The following is a 17,271-nucleotide window of genomic DNA, read 5'->3' on the forward strand; positions in this document are numbered from 1 at the left end:
AGAGCGATGTCAGTGTCATGTCACTTGGTCAGCTGATCGCTGCTAGCTTCCTCGCGTATAGCCTCGCTGATGTTGTGAGCAAGCGCCACCTTCACAGGTAGTCTGCCACACAAGCTGATTCTAAAGCACAACCTCTCCACTTATTGCCGCCTCCTCACCCACCAACAACCTCCCGGGGCCTGCATGGTGCTGCTGAGTGGGCATTATTGATCGCGGGCCGAGCAGGAGAAGCGTCTCCCGACAGCCAGCCGGCGCCGCTGATGGAATTTAAGCACACAACAATGGCGAGCCCCGGTCCCAACAAGACGTCCGCGGCTAGCAGTAACAACGGCGCCTCGGCCGCCCACCACCAGCCTCTGCAGCACATCAGCAGCGTGAGCAGCCTGCAGGGTGAGTGAGCGAACGGATGGATGGATGACTACCAGCGAAGGCGGAGGCTAGCTCGGGCGTTAGCCGCGGGGGGCTCCGACGGGGAACACTCCCGAGGGGCGCGCAGCAGGGAGCGGCCACCGGATCGAATATCACGAACAAATATATAGAATATATCGCATTACCTGAACATTCAATAGAGTTAGTAGGTTATGTATGAGCCGTCTAAGGACGCGAGCAACGCGACCAAACCCCATTCCAAAATTGCGCATTTGAAAAACAACTCATTTGCCAAATATTTTCTTAACGTCAGTTTCAAATGATATTTACGTATGCGCTGCCTCAACGTAACAGTATCTCCGTTTAAACCGCAATGCACTTTATGTTTGCGACGTGAATAGACCGCTCCCCTCAATTTCTACGGAATTTGCCCAAAGCTGTTGACTTCCTGTGAAATTTTGAGTTATTTATTTTTAAGCATCCTTTTATGATAGACGTGTCTACCCAATTCTGTGATCAGTCATAGGCAATTTTTTTTTTTTTGTAGTTTTGGCGGGGGTCCTCCCCTCCGGCTACTCCATGAATTGTTCACACTCCCGAAGGACAAGTAGCAAGGAGCAGATTCAAATATACTGTTGTTCATCTATTTCTGCCAGTGAGGCATAGTGACAGACAGAACAAATGAATCAGAATCATCTTTATTTTGCCAAGTATGTCCAAGAAACACGCAAGGAATTTGTCTCCGGTCGTTGGAGCCGCTCTAGTACGACAACAGTCAGTCAATTGACACAGAACACTTTTGAGACATAAAGGCATAAGGGTCTTCTATTAGATGGCAGGAAGTACATACAGTCATGAATGTATCCACATTTTGTGACATTTTTGTTTGTTGGTGTGCCGTGAGATTTTTCAATTGTAAAATATGTAAAGGTTGGAAATCACTTTCTCTAGTCAAGTCATGTATTCTAATCAGTCAGGTCAAAGCAACATTACAACATGGCAGAAATAATGGGTGCTAACTTACTGTTATTAAATTACTTTAGTTTAATTAAATTACTTCACCCACACCAAAAACTTTAGCGCATGATTCGACAGAACGGCGGCATGTTTACTAGCTTGCTAGGCTACATAACGTTTTGTTGCCTGCTTGCGAGCCATATCGTATTAAAAGTACGGGAACATACCTCAAGCAATCCTTAAACGAACATCCTCTCCTGAGCAGCGGTGACCACCAACACACGTTTTCCCCCATTTTGTCCTTATAATACAGTCGGTGCGATCCACTCTTGTTGTCGTCGCCACGGTAACGAGTGTATCCGGTCGCATTTGAATTGACAAGTTAAAGCCCAATGATCGTAAAAGACGGGATGCGGTGGTATCGGACTACAATATTTTATTGCAGTAGTCTGACATAGTGGAATCGTGAAAGAGTAAATTTGTCCTATAGTCTGATCCGGGCATTACGTGTTGTCTGTCCCACACCGCTGACATGTTTTTTTTTTTTAAATAACTTTATTGGCCATCAGATATTTACAGTACTATGTCAAAAGACGCGACAAGGCTAAAAATAAACTAGCTTTTGGATTCAAATATACTGTGCACGATGGCGACACAGAGAAAATGTGTTTTGCGGAGCCGATCGATGATGTCGTTGATCGGATCGGCGAATTATGCCATTAAAGTCGATCAGCATAAAATGCTAATTATCGGCCAATACCTATCTGGCCAATAAAATCGGTGTAAAGTCGAGTATTTTGGCTATTTAGACCTCCATATGGACTCTCTAACATGGTCTTAGAATAAAATTGTCAACTTCATTAAAAAAACACCTTGGTTTTGTCATACGAGTGTCCAGAAAACCCCTCTCTGACAGCTACTTGTGTTTGACCCAGTTTTATATCCGCTTTTTCAATATTTGGCTAAGACCGCCCCGTTTTCTCTGATTGGTTACCTCCATGTAGAAGACCCGCTTGTGAGAGCACGTTGGCTCGGGATTAGCAAGGGAAGGCGGAGATCTTCCCTAGTAACATGGAAAAATGACGCCAGAAAAACATCTGGAACTTAGAATACGTGGACAAACTGAATTCATATTTGGACATGTTTACTGAGGCGACACAGTGACAATATTACATCCCAAATACCAGAAAATGTTGGTTTGGCAAAATATGCCCCCTTACGAGTTATTTTAGGTTATTACAATTGTGACCTGTCTTGTTTTTTCCTGGTGAGAGCCAGCAATACCTAACTCTATTCCAAAATTGCACAATTTTAAAACCAATTCCCTTGCTAAATGTTCTCTGAACATCTGTTTAAAATGTATGTATGTTGAGTCATCTCCATTTAAACCGCAACACCCTTGACATTCACTACTCCGCATGTGTCTAAACTTGGCGTCATTCTCCCGGCACTCGAACACAATCAGTGACACTTGTGGACTTGATATGGACAACAAGTCAATCTTGTACATGCCGAACTCATAGAAAAACTCTCACTGTCACACCAGTCATTAGTATGTCACATGTATTTATAAGGTATGAAGTGACCTGATTCTGTACTTGACTTTGGCATGTTTGCAATGCAATGTTTGCCCTTATGAAATCTGTGAAATCAATGAATTGATGTTAAATGTCTAGTTTCATTTTCAGGTACACACTTTGCAGCTCTTTTGATTATGTATTCATGTTCATGCAATGAAATGAATGAATTGATGCTAAACTTTCCTCATTTTCCCTTTCAGACTCCAACACCTGCTGGAGGTGTCAGAGTGAAACAGGTAAGACTCACGTTCAGTTGATGTAACTGAAAGTTCTCCTCATGGATTTAATTTAGATAACAATGAGCGAGCCCAACTAATGACTATCTTCTTATCTACCTTATCAACTGTGCTTGATTTCACATTAACACGATTGCTTGGTTCATCATAGTTAGTTGCATGTTGATTTTAAAATCAAAATTAAGTTGAGAAGCTAACACTACTAGTGATTTTAATAGGTAAATAAGAAAAAGGAAGTTAGTATGGAATCATCCCACTTACTGAATGATCATCCTGCTTTCCACACAAAACTATATACAGACCCCTCCAAAGGTATTGGAACAGCAAGTTCAGTTCCTTTGTTTTTGTTGTATACTGAAGACATTTGGGTTTCAGATCAAAAGATAAATTTGAGACAAAAGTTCAGAATTCCAGCTTTTATTTCATGGAATTTCCATCTAAATGTGTTAAATAACTCAGGACAGAGCACCTTTGTTGAACTCACTCAATTTTCAAGTGAGCAAAAGTATTGGAACAGACATTATTAAATTAACTAAAAGTGAAAAACATTTATTATTTGGTGGCATAACCCTTACTTGCAATAACTCCATCAAGCCTGCGACCCATTGATTTCACCAGACTATTGAATTCTTCATTTGAAATGCTTTTCCAGGCCTTTACTACAGCCTCTTTCAGTTCTTGTTTGTTTCTGGAGGTTTCTCCCTTCTGTCTCCTCTTCAGGAGGTAAAATGCATGCTCTATCGGGTTAAGTTCCGGTGATTGACTTGGCCAGTCTAAGACCTTACACTTTTTCCCCACTGATGAAGTCCTTTGTTGTGTTGGCAGTGTCATGGGGTCACTTCTTTTTGGGTCGTTGTCTTGTTGCATGATGAAGCATCTCCAGATTAGTTTGGATGCATTTTTCTGTAAACTGACAGACAAAATGGTTTTGTAGACTTCAGAATTCATTCTGTTGCTACCATCATGAGTTACATCATCAATAAAGACTAGTGAGCTAGTGTTCCAGAAGCAGCCATGAAAGGCCAAGCCATGACACTACTTCCACTGTGCTTCACAGATGAGCTTGTGTGTTTTGGATCACCAGCAGATCCTTTCTTTCTCCATACTTTGGCCTTTCCATCACTTTGGTAGAAGTTAATCTTGGTCTCATCAGTCTATAAAACTTGGTTCCAAAACCTTTGTGTCTCATCTCTGTACTTCTTTACAAAATCCAATCTGGCCTTCTGATTAATTTTGCTGATGTGTGGTTTGGATCTTGTGGTTTGGCCTGTATATTTCTTCTCTCAAAGTCTTCTTCGAACAGTGGATTGTGATACCTTCACCCCTGCCCTGTGGAGGTTGACAGCGATGTCTCTGACTGTTGTCTTTCGGTGTTTCTTCACAGCTCTCACAATGTTTCTGTCATCAACTGCTGTTGATACCCTTGGCCGACCTGTTCAATGTCTGTTGCTTAGTACACCAGTAGTTTCTTTGTTTTTCAGGACATTCCAAATTGTTGTATTTCCTTTGCCCAATGTTTATACAGTAGCTCAGATGGATTTCCCCTCTTCTCTCAGCTTCAAAATGGTTTGCTTTTCTCCAATAGACAGCTCTCTGGTGTTCATGTTTGCTTAACAGCAAATGCAGTTTTCACAGGTGAAACCCAAAGCCCAAAACAAGCACTATCTAATGTTTAAGCAATCAATCTAAAAGGGAACACCTGAGCAACTACAAACACCCATCAGTCACATGTTCCAGTACTTTTGCTCAATTGAAAAGTGGGTGGGTTCAAACAAAAGGTGCTCTGTCCTGAGTTGTTTTAACATCAAGATGTAAGTAACATGAAATAAAAGCTGGAATTCTGAACTTTGGTCTCATATTCCTCCATGACCTGAGACCTCAATGTCTTCAGTATACAACAAAAACAAAGGTATAGACCTTGCCGTTCCAATACCTTTGTAGGGAACTATACAATAGTGATAAATAATGGCCTTGTTAATTTGAACTGATAGCTACTTCTTAGTCCAACGTCAGTCAACATGCATCATGCAGTGACTGCCTCGTCTTCTCTATCACACTTCTTGTTAGGATTGGAGGCCGCAGGAAACGCCAACTAAGGACAACTTTGTGGCTAACAGTAAAGAACATACATGAAAGCCACAAACAAACGTCTATTTTTTATGGCCAATTCTCTAAATGATCGTCAAACTATGATGCCCACATTAGATGGTGTAGACAAAAAACATCCGTCTCAGATACCTGCTTCTTACTGGGGCTCATTTTGGAAAATGGAATATACTTAACTAGAGTTCTTTAAAGTACAATGTCTGGAGTTTGCCCCAAATGGCTGCTTCAAGCCAGAATGGATGACTTCCTGTTATATTTCCAGTTATGATAGATATGTCGGTCCAATTTTGTGTGGAATTGTGAAACTGTTGTTGGGGGCTCATGGAAAAAAAAATCTTTCCCGGGGGCATGATTGAATGAAGGAATTTTGCCCATAATATTCACTTCAAACCAAAATGGCTCACTTCCTGTTGAATTTTGGGCATGAGTCCTTGAGACTTTTTCGTGTATCATGTTATGTTTGACATGTCCATCCAATTTCATGTTGATCGATGAAACTGGTGTTGGGGGCTCTTTTTAAAAAAAAATATTTTTTTTAATTATTTGTAACTTTTCGAAGGCCGCGACTGAATGAATTTGTCCGAACTGGCCACGTTCAACCAAAATCTCTGGCTTCCTTTTCAATTTTTCAATATCAGTCTTGTGTTCTTGAGACTTTTTGGTGCATCCTGTTATGATAGACATGTTCACCCAATTTCAATCAATGAAGCTGGTGTCTAGGGGCGCAACTAAGTGAGTTTAGGGGGGTCGTGTTGTGATGAATTTTTTTCATTGTTCCTGTGCGAAGTGGTGATTCCATGTTTTCTCTTCCTGCTCTGACTTTTCTCTCCACGCTGCTAATTAACGATCGATGGTGAGATTCACGACAATGTGACTGTGCTCTATCTATCTAATCTATCTAATCTATTTTATCCTATCTATCTATCTATCTATCTATCTATCTATCTATCTATCTATCTATCTATCTATCTATCTATCTATCTATCTATCTATCTATCTATCTATCTATCTATCTATCTATCTATCTATCTATCTATCTATCTATCTATCTATCTATCTATCTATCTATCTATCTATCTATCTATCTATCTATCTATCTGCACACCCCCCGCCGCCCCCCCTCCCCACCTATGTTCCCCACTTCAATCACACTCCTGCGTGTCAGACCTGTTGGATGCTGGATGTTGCATGTGCATGTCAGTCCAAACAGGAAGTGTTGAACAGGAAGTAAACGTTGTGTTCTCGCCTCCAGGCTTTCAGATAAACCTGTCTGGAGCTCCCCCAAGTAAGACCAACCTCACTGTGTGCGTGTGGTTGCACGCTCACTACTTCTGGTGTGTGGGGTGGGGGTGGGGGGGGGGGGGGTTCTGCTCACTGCTAATCCACGTCGAGAACGGACTTGTGCTGGCGGACCTATCTACTTCCTCGCTATATCCTGTTATAGGATAAAATGTAAATGTATCTATCCATCCATCCATTTTCTGTAATATGCTAAATTGTTTATTCTCATAATCTCCATTATAATTTCCAACTAAGCGGCACGGTGGGCGACTGGTTAGAGCGTCTGCCTCACAGTTCTGAGGACCAGGGTTCAATCCCCGCCCCGCCTGTGTGGAGTTTGCATGTTCTCCCCTTGCTTGCGTGGGTTTTCTCCGGGCACTCCGGTTTCCTCCCACATCCCAAAAACATGCATGGGAGGTTTGACAACTCTAAATTGCCGTAGGTGTGAATGTGAGTGCGAATGGTTGTTTGTTTGTATGTGCCCTGCGATTGGCTGGCAACCAGTTCAGGGTGTACCCCGCCTCCTGCCCGATGATAGCTGGGATAGGCTCCAGCACGCCCGCGACCCTAGTGAGGAGAAGCGGCTCAGACAATGGGTGGATGGAATTTCCAACTAATTCAACTATAATTAATTAACCATCTACTTAATAAAATACAATTCACAATAAATAAATGAAGAATTTGCAGGGTTTTTCCCTGCTCATGTTGAGGCAGAAGTGGTACCATTCTGATCATTCGCACAGGTGCTTATTCCGGGTTCCCCACTGGCGCAAACAAAAACATTTTCTGTGGCGTTTAAAAAATTTATTTTTTTCCCCCTGTTAAATCAGACGGCCTTGGTTGCAAAATAAACAATGTTTACCCGTATGAAAATCCACAAAACGGTCTGACATATTAGCAATAGGATGAAATATATTTTGCCATGCTAATAACGGTAATAAAAGTTAGTACCATTACATGCGACTGGTCAGGTAATTACAGTTTTCATGATTTCAGAGGTGTTGGAGCCAGAATTGGCCTGAACCAAATTTAATATGAAAGAAAAACCCAGAATTATTTAATGAGAAATAAAGAAACAAATAATGAAATACGTCTTAACCAATTTTAGGGAAACTTTTGATAATGTAAATGGTCTCAGGGCCATACTTTGCCCAGCCTGTTTAATACACTCACGTTTTTTCAATAGCATACATAAGCTAAAATAAGCTTGAATGTGTACAAGCTAGGCAGCATGGTAGACAACTGGTTGGCGCATCTGCCTCACAGTTCTGAGGACCGGTGTTTGGATCCCGGCCCCGCCTGTGTGGAGTCGGCATGTTCTCCCCGTGCTAGCGTGGGTTTTCTCTGGGTCCTTCGGTTTCCTCCCACATCCTGAGAACATGCATGGTAGGTTAATTGAGGACTCCAGATTGCCCGTAGGTGTGAATTGAGTGCGAATGGTTGTCTGCGATTGGCTGGCAACCAATTCAGGGTGCGCCCCGCCTCTCGCCCAAAGATAGCTGGGATGGGCTTTAGGTACACCATGTTTTCAGATGCAAATCATGAACTCTGCCTTTAAAAAGATGATGATGCTCACTGTTGATCAGCAATCTTCATGTAACAGTACGTTTATTGTTGGTTAGTGCACTGCAGAGAGGCAGAGTTCAAGCATTCACAGATACACTATACAAAATAGTATTATTATTATTAGACCGTAAACATGTGACATGTAAGTCTAAATGCAGCTATGGCACCTCCTGAGCAGCAAAGCGCTGTTCCAGCTGGCGAACATGAGCTACATGACTTGACATGCTTACAAATTGTTACCCAAACAGCTTTCCTCCATAAAGAATATTTCTTTCTATATATATATTTTTTTTGTAGGTCGGCACAAGTCCAAAGCTCAGATGCTCTTAAGACACTTTTCTACCTTTTCGCTTTCTTCACTAGAATCAAACTTTTTTCTCCTTAAAAACTTGTAGAACTTCCTGAAATGAAGTTTTAACCAGCAACAATAACAGTGATGGTGCCTGCACGCTTTCTCTTCCTTTTCTTTAAGCGTTTTTCTTTTTGGGCACTTTAACAAACTACACACATACACACGCACACAGTGGAGTGGCAGCAGGCATTTATCTGATGCATTTGGTGGACGTCTACAATGTTGCTGTTTCAATTCTTCACTCATACAGTACATCTGTTTGATGTAAATAATGTATTTAAATGTGTATCTTAGTGTTCTCTCTTGAAATGAAGTTCGTTTGTTCACGAAAAGTCGTGCGCCTGAGAGTCCGATCACGCGAATGGCAATGGGAACAAAACAGGAAGTACTGTAGAATCCTGCCAAAATAAAGTGGTAGCAGTACTTGACAATGATTCATCCACATGACGACTGTCTGATCATCACACTCAAACACTGTGGACAAAAGTATTTGGATGTAAGTCTAGAGTCTTCTGTTTTAAAGGAAACCTATTATGCATTTTTATCACAATTTAAAACAGTCTCCAGGCGGAAAGTGTTTTAACTTTTGTCAAAATGTCACAAGGATCAAGAATTATAGACCTGTTTTTACGATATATTTTTCGCCACAGGGAAATTGGTTCATTTTAGGGGTGTGTACTATGTAAATTAGCCAAATTGTGATGCATAATTTAGAATGGCATTGTCCACAGATCCATTTTAAGAAATAGTCCAATAACTATATATAATAATTGACTTGGTTGTTTCATTTTACACTTGATTCTTGGAAGGATCTCCAGACAGACAAATATTTGTTTAAAACAGTAAAAAGTAAATTTTACATATGTACCCTTTATAGAATGTTACAAATGTTAACTTCCTGTCCATATAGTTCTTCTCCAAAGCCAAAGAAAAAGTCAAACCACACTGACAGAATTTACCCTTTGATGCTGTCTGAAATGAGGTCTAATGAGGTGGTTTTATGTTATTTTGGTCTTAGAACCTGAAAGCAGCAGTGGAATCCTAACTTGGCTTGCTGTTTCCTGCCTGTAGATGGCGCTCATTTACTCTTGCATGTGTCGGCTTTGCCAAAATGAAAATGTCGTGATGCTGTTGTGTGGTCACTAACTTTGTGTCTGTTTGGCATGTAGCATCCCCTCACTCATCTTTTTTGCCTTGTGTTCTTTGGTCTCGTGGTGCGATCAGGGTCCGTCCCGACAGCTTGTAACTTCGCTTCTTGTTGTCTTTGTTGCTTTTGTTGTCAGGTAAACGTAAAGCCCTCAAGCTGAACTTCGCCAACCCGCCTATCAAACCCACTACCAGATTCACACTGAACACGGGCGGACAAGCCTTCCAGAACCCGCACATGTGAGCCACTATTTTTCCCTGTTGCATCTGTATAGATTATCAGTCATTCAGGAACAGGCTCATTCACCAGTCACACCTAACAACAACAACAACAACCTAATCGTTACAACAACATACAACTTAGGATAACCTACTACTTACAACCTACATAAACCTACGGCTTTTCTACAATTTAGAAAAACTTCTGTATTCAATTAAGTATACATTGAATACACTACCACGACAAGATATTTAATGTTCAACCAGATAAATATTATTGTTTTTAGCAAATAATCATGAGCTTAGAATTTTATGGCTGATACAAGAGTTGATTGCGCCGACTGTATTATAAGAACAAAATGGGGGGAAAAAGGTGTGCTGGTGGTCACCAGTGCTCAGGAGAGGATGTTCGTTTAAGGCTTGCTTGAGGTATTTTCACGTACTTCTAATGCGATACGGCTCGCAAGCAGGCAACAAAAACGTTATGTAGCCTAGCAAGCTAGTGCTAGCACTAACGGTTGTGCGTAAACATGTTGCCGTTCTGTCGAATCATGTGCTAAAGTTTCGGTGTGGGTGAAGTCATTTAATTACAATAAAGTAAATTTAATGACAGTAAGTTAGCACCCATTCTTTCTGTCACGTTGTAATGTCGGTTTGAGCTGACTGATTAGAATACATGACCTGACTGGAGCAGTGATTTCCAACCTTTATGGAGCCAAGGAACATATTTTACAATTGAAAAATCCCACGGCACACCAACAAACAAAAATGTCAGATTATTTTTTTTCCCCACCTTAGCGAGAGGCTGAGGACGCACAGCATCGAGTCGTCCGGGAAGCTGAAGCTGTCGCCTGAGCAGCTATGGGACTTCACAGCCGACGACCTCAAGGACTTGGGCGAGATCGGTCGCGGGGCGTACGGCTCTGTCAACAAAATGGTGCACAAGCCCAGCAACCAGATCATGGCCGTCAAGGTGGGCGCACCCGCAACACAAACTCCCCCTTAACTCCCAAATGTCTCACTTTTCCCCACAATTCCACATTTTGCAGAGGATCCGCTCGACGGTGGACGAGAAGGAGCAGAAGCAGCTGCTCATGGACTTGGACGTGGTGGTGCGCAGCAGCGACTGTCCCTACATCGTGCAGTTCTATGGAGCTCTTTTCAGAGAGGTAGGTATCATAGATGTACATATGTAGAACCCGACTGGAGCGCCGAATCCTATGTCGAAAGTCTCCTCCACATTGGAGTTAGCAAAGTGAAAAAGATGCCTCATTTATGTGCTGCTGATGTTTGGTCTGAAGACACGTACGAGGCGCTGCAGGAATGTTCCGATGTCACCAACTGGTTCAGTATTTTTAAAGTGTTATAGTTTTTATTAAAAAGGAATATTTTATGCATTTATTTGCATTTGTTTTTATTGTTTGGTTGTTTTGTTTAAATGTTTGTTTTTATACAGCACTTTGTTGCAGCTACCAAATTTTCTCCAGTGATTGCCATTATTACTATTGAAATTGATATACTGTCAATCACTGCATAGCAAAACGATTACTCAAAGTCAGTTAAATGTAAAATTCACCCCATGTCACAACAACATTTTTGGATCTGGTTATTATAGATTCAGGCGAAATATTTTAGCATTCATATTTTAATATGAATTATCTCAGGTACGGTGTTGCATACATTGGAAGCTGTAAACACTCGTGAAAACAATAGAAAAATACATGAGAACCTTCTCTTGGGACTAGAAGCTTCATTTTTTTTATTAAAAACCTTTCCTCAGGACTAGAACCTTCTCCTGGCACAAGAAGCTTTCTAGCTCTATCTCGGGAATAGAAACTTCTCTTGGTACGAGAACCTTGTTTCGGGATTAGTACCTTCTCTTGGGAATAGAACCTTCACCAAGATAACTTTCACTTGAGACTTGTACGTTCTCCCGGAAATAGTACCTGGATTAAAAAAACAGGTGTCCATCGCAAAGCCCGGGGGCCAGATCTGGCCCACCACATCATTTTAGGTGGACCGCAAAAGCAAATAATTTCCGTCAACTTCCATGATTCTTGCTAAAATCTGTACCAAAATTTCAAATTATCATATTAATAAATAATACATAAATCAATGTTGAGCTATTGCAAGCATTTTTGTTACCAAACCCCTTTTTAAATGAGTTTGACACCCCTGGACTAGTACAATCTCTTGGAACTAGAACCTTCTCTTAGGACGATAACGTTCACTTTTTGACTAGTACTGTCTCTCTAGAGTAGTACCTACGCTAGGGATTAGTACCTTCTCTATGGAGTCAAACTTGCTATTGGGACTAAAACCCTCTCTTGGAACGAGAACCTTCTCTCAGGATGAGCACTTTCACTTGAGACTAGTACCTTCTCTTGGGACTAGAACCTCTGTTTGGGACGAGACATTGCAAATGGGACAAGAACCTTTTCTTCGGGCATATTGCAACAATGGACCAACCTGCTCAATGAGGTCTCATAATATATACTTTTTTTCTATGCCCGAGTTTAATAAATGCCTGTGCTTAAGTATACAAGTCTATGGTTGGGATGATCCAACGTGTGTCGGATGTTCCAGAAGATTCTCAAATGAAACGGTCAATGTTGCCGTTTGCGTGTGTGTGTTGCAGGGCGACTGCTGGATCTGCATGGAACTCATGGCTACCTCCTTAGACAAGTTCTACAAGTTTGTGTATTGCTCGCTAGATGACGTCATTCCTGAGGAAATCTTGGGGAAAATTACTTTAGCTGTGAGTTTTGGCTCCCCATCCTCATCATTTCCTTCTTCCCAACTACTCCCATCTGAATTGAACTACTACTACTTCCTACTTTCAGACTGTGAAAGCACTTAACCACCTAAAAGAAAACTTGAAAATAATCCACAGAGGTAAGACACCTTATTATTACTATGAGCAGTGTTTATTATTATTATTATTTGACAAATTAGGGGCCCTTTTGGAGGCCTCCACATACCTGAAAAGTTCACCAAAATTGTGCTTGTATTCTGGTAAAAATGTGTTTTAGTGGATGCTAACACAAAGCCCCCAAAAGTCACTTAGTAGCACCCATTGGAAAGTTCATATATATATATATATATATATATATATATATATATATATTAGCCTCTGACATAAGTTTCACTGATCAACACGTAATTAGGAAGACATGTCTATCAGGACAGGACGCACGGAAAAAGCCTCAAAGACCCGTACACGAAATTGAACAGGGGGTCTGCTATTTTGGTTTGAAACAGACATTTTGGGCGAATTCCCTCACTAGTGCCCCTGGAAGATTGGCAAAATTAGACCCTGACACCAGTTTCATCACTTGATATGAAATTGGGTGAATATGCCGATTGTAACAAGAGACGTTCATTCATTCAGTAGAACACCCTGTCACCAGGTTGACTGACTGACGTGAAATTAGCTGGACATCCATTATCAGAGCCGCTTCTCCTCACAAGGGTCGCAGGAGCGCTGGAGCCCATCCCAGCAATCATCTGGCAGGAGGCGGGGTACACCCTGAACAAGGTTGCCAGCCAATCGCAGGGCACATACAAACAAACAACCGTTCGTACTCACACCTAGTGTTTTGTTTTGAAGCAGCCATTTTGGGAGAATTCCCTCAGTAGTGCCCTGTGGGGGAAAAAAAAAATCTCACAGTTTGAATGTATATTTCATGTTGATGTTCAGATATCAAGCCATCAAACATTCTCCTGGACAGAAACGGCAACATCAAACTGTGCGACTTTGGGATCAGCGGCCAGTTGGTGGACTCCATCGCCAAAACGCGCGACGCCGGATGCCGACCGTACATGGCCGTAGGTTCCGCTCGAGTTCAGGAATGTTCTAGAACGGACACCATGTTCTTTGCTTTTTTCCCCCCCCTGCTCTCATAGCAGGAAATTACATTTCTTGCTTGGATCATTAGAGATCACGTGTGGAAATTAAGTCTAAAAGCTGTGCAATTCTCAACTGCAACCAACTGTACTGTTGATTCACTCAACTAGTTTTTAGTCTCAAGAAGAAGAACGTGACGAGAGCTGTGGGAAGTTGCCATCCATACACGCCTCCAGAATGTTCTCATGACTATATCAGTTAATATAAAAAAGAATAGTCCAAAATATATAGTCTATACATTCATCTGAACTATATTAGGAAAATAAATACATTAATGTAAAATAATAGGAGCCAAAATATGTAAATTACTGTAAAAGTAATGGTAAGAAGTATTTAATAAATGTAATAGAAAAATATGGAAACAACATAATTTGAAACCGCATGCCTTGTTTGAATCCCTAATTTGGTACCCTACCAAAGGTTTGAAACAGTAACCCTGTCTCAAAACCCTAATTTGGAACCTTAACTCTTGTATACAACCCCTACCCAACCTTGGAACCCTAACCCTTGACTAAAACTCAAGCTTGAAACCCAAATTTTATGTCCTAACCCAAGCTTGAAACCCTAATTTGAAACCTTAATACAGGCTTGTAGTGGTGCAAGCATGTGGTGCAAGTATAGTGACTGTATGTATGTAGTGTGTACAAATTGCATGGGTAATCTTTTCTTCTTGTTCTTTCAGCCGGAGAGAATCGACCCGTGTGCGTCACGGCAAGGTTATGACGTGCGCTCCGATGTGTGGAGTTTGGGAATTACGTTGGTGGGTTTCAACTGTTGGCTGGCATGATTCATATCTTTGTATTTCTTTTTGATATTTGCGTGTTATCTCGTTTCAGTACGAGCTGGCGACGGGGCGCTTCCCGTACCCCAAATGGAACAGCGTGTTCGATCAGCTGACTCAGGTGGTCCGGGGAGACCCCCCGCAACTCAGCAACTCTGACGAGAGACGCTTCTCACCAAAATTCATCTCCTTCGTCAATGTGTGGTGAGAATGCATTCTTCATTTTTTCTAATTTCATTTATCAATTAAAAAAACGTGCTAGTAAACACATCTTATATTATCAAACATAGTACTACCACAATAAAAAAATCCTACAGAAATTAAGTTGTTTTTTGGAAGAAAGGTCTATTTTTCAAGAAATGCTTTTTTGTAATGTATTTTTTTTTAAAGATTTTTGTTGCAGACAAATGCTTTCTTTTTTTCCAGAATTATTTTTTTGGGAGACAATTTTTTAATATATTTTCCAAGTAGTAAAATGTTTGTTTTTTTTCCGCCCAAGGAAAAAATATATATATATATTTTTTGTCCTATAAAATCCTAATTGTGTCTGTGTGTGTGTGGGGGGGTGATATTGATTTTCTTGTATTTTTTTTCCTCATAACAAAAATAAGACTTCCTAGAAAATATCTCTTTGTTTTTTTTAATTGTTGAAAAATGCTTGGTATTTTATCAAAAAGGTTTGTGTTTTTGCCCCCCGAAAAAATAATTTGAATAATTAAGATATATGAAAATAGTTTTGCCCCAAACAACTTTTTTCTACAAAAAAGGCACTTCAAGAAAAAAACGGCAAATTATTTTGTATTATTCGAAATGAAGACGGATTTATGTCCAATATTTTTCTTTTTTAATATTTTTTTTCTACATTGATTTTATAAAATATTGTTTTTCTTATAATTAAAAAAGAATTATAGCGATAATAAGACCTTTAAAAAGATTGTGTATGTGTGTGTGTTCCCTCTTTCTTGTAATTTTGTTTTCCAGAAAAAATATTTTTCCAAAATACCATTTTTTTCTCGAAAAAAGGCAAAATATGTTTTTCTTATATATATTTTAAATATAGCAAAAATAAGACTAATAAATTATCTTCTTTCTTGTAAAACCTATTTTTCAGATTTTTTTGTGTGTTTTTGCCAGCATAAATATCAGTTTCAAGTATAAAAATATATATATACAAAAATATGACCATTTCTTTTCTAGAAAAACATTTTATTTTAAGAAAAATAAAAGAATCTTTTTTTCTCAAGAAAAGGCCAGATATTCACATTCACATTTTTTTCTTGAATATTTTTAAAAATATAATAGGGAAAATAAGAAATTTTCTTGAAAATGTGTCCCATTTTTCTTGAAAAAATATTTTCTTCTCGACACATTTTTTATTTTTTTTAATTTAAATATATTTTTTTTTCTTGAAAGTCCAATCGTAGTATACTGTAATTCTTAGTTCCTTTCAGTGTGACCCCGAAACATTAGTACTGCAGTATGAGCCGTCTTGTGCCACAATTGAAAACAAAGTCTGCCCCATAGTGGACACGATGCTAAAGTGCACCGTTTAAAGTTTGTGTTTAGCACTTTTAAATGACAATAATAATTATGAATTTCTCCTGTCAATGAAGCCTTACCAAGGATGAGTCCAAAAGGCCAAAATACAAAGAGCTGCTGGTGAGTTGACTTTTATCATCAACGTGTGACAATGTCTTTACACCACTTTCTTAAAAGTCATGTTTCTCGCCTGTGTTCTTCCAGAAAGATCCGTTCATTCAAATGTACGAGGAGCGTCCGGTGGACGTGGCCGCTTACGTGTGCCGGCTTCTGGATCAGATGCCGGCTTCTCCCAGCTCGCCTTCGTACATGGACTGATTACCACTCGCAAAAATTAATTAACACTTCCATTCACCTAGCTGCAACAATAAAGACTTCAACTCAAATGCAAAATAAAAAACAAAGTTGCTAGAAAACACACACGCGCGCGCACACGAACGCACATCCGTCGTGATTAAAAAAAAGTGCATCTCAGCGATGCAATGTCATGACCACATTTAAGATATATGCTTATTAGTATTATTTTATTTTGAAGAAGGAAGTGTTGCCCCCTCCTGGAAACATGCCGAGTGTGTGTGTGTGTGTGTGCGTGTGAATTGCAAGCATCAAGTGTTTGGTCTCCTATCAAACTTATGTGAAAAGTGAGTAAAAAGTAAGCAGTGAGAGGCTGAAGTTGTCTACGAGGTAAGCCAATATATGCTGAATAAATAAATAAAGAAAGACCAGAAGAATATTCAACAGAATGCGTGTATGTTCTGCTTTGACGTACGGAAAATATGGAATATTTAAAATGAACATAATTAAACACCACACGGAATACATGTGAAAGTGTAATTGCATTGTTGTGACCCCAGTGTAGCTAGATGGCATGTCCTGTGGTCCCGTGTTTAATTAATAATCATACTGTAATAATCATACGAGCAACAAAGTGCAAACAAAAACATCAGCATCCAACGAAATTTAAATGTCATGTACAAAATGTGATTGACAGTGATACATAATGATAGGAACTGAATTTGGACAGTATGAAACAGCTAGACATCGTGAAGTTATAGTGAACATTTAGTAATTCATATTTGTCGACAGAAGACAGATACTTTCTTAGTTTATGAATGACCTTATTAATATAGTTTACCTCAAGGGATGACCAAAGTATAAATAATCCCTCTTGCTAGATAGCTAACTAGCTAGCTTGAACCCCATGAGGAAATTGGAATATTCAGTTGAATATT

General features: G+C 40.0%; 1 protein-coding gene across 3 annotated transcripts; it reads left to right on the forward strand.

The window, feature by feature from the left end:
- The first annotated feature begins 52 nt into the window (after positions 1–52).
- On the forward strand, positions 53–16,772 carry map2k4a (mitogen-activated protein kinase kinase 4a). Of its 3 annotated transcripts, XM_061748843.1 has the most exons (13): positions 53–390; positions 3,107–3,142; positions 6,501–6,533; positions 9,731–9,833; positions 10,611–10,785; positions 10,862–10,981; positions 12,451–12,570; positions 12,656–12,707; positions 13,513–13,640; positions 14,402–14,479; positions 14,556–14,704; positions 16,114–16,159; positions 16,244–16,772. In XM_061748843.1, exons 1-13 carry the CDS (start codon positions 261–263, stop codon positions 16,355–16,357), a joined length of 1,284 nt encoding a protein of 427 aa, XP_061604827.1. In that variant the 5' UTR covers positions 53–260; the 3' UTR covers positions 16,358–16,772. The 3 variants fall into 3 exon arrangements, with proteins under 3 accessions (XP_061604827.1, XP_061604829.1, XP_061604828.1); XM_061748845.1 differs by lacking the exon at positions 6,501–6,533 and having other exon boundaries at positions 54–390; positions 9,743–9,833; XM_061748844.1 differs by lacking the exon at positions 6,501–6,533 and having other exon boundaries at positions 55–390.
- Positions 16,773–17,271: the final 499 nt, after the last annotated feature.

This window comes from Phyllopteryx taeniolatus, chromosome 16 (assembly GCF_024500385.1).
Source record: "Phyllopteryx taeniolatus isolate TA_2022b chromosome 16, UOR_Ptae_1.2, whole genome shotgun sequence".
NCBI lineage: Eukaryota > Metazoa > Chordata > Actinopteri > Syngnathiformes > Syngnathidae > Phyllopteryx > Phyllopteryx taeniolatus.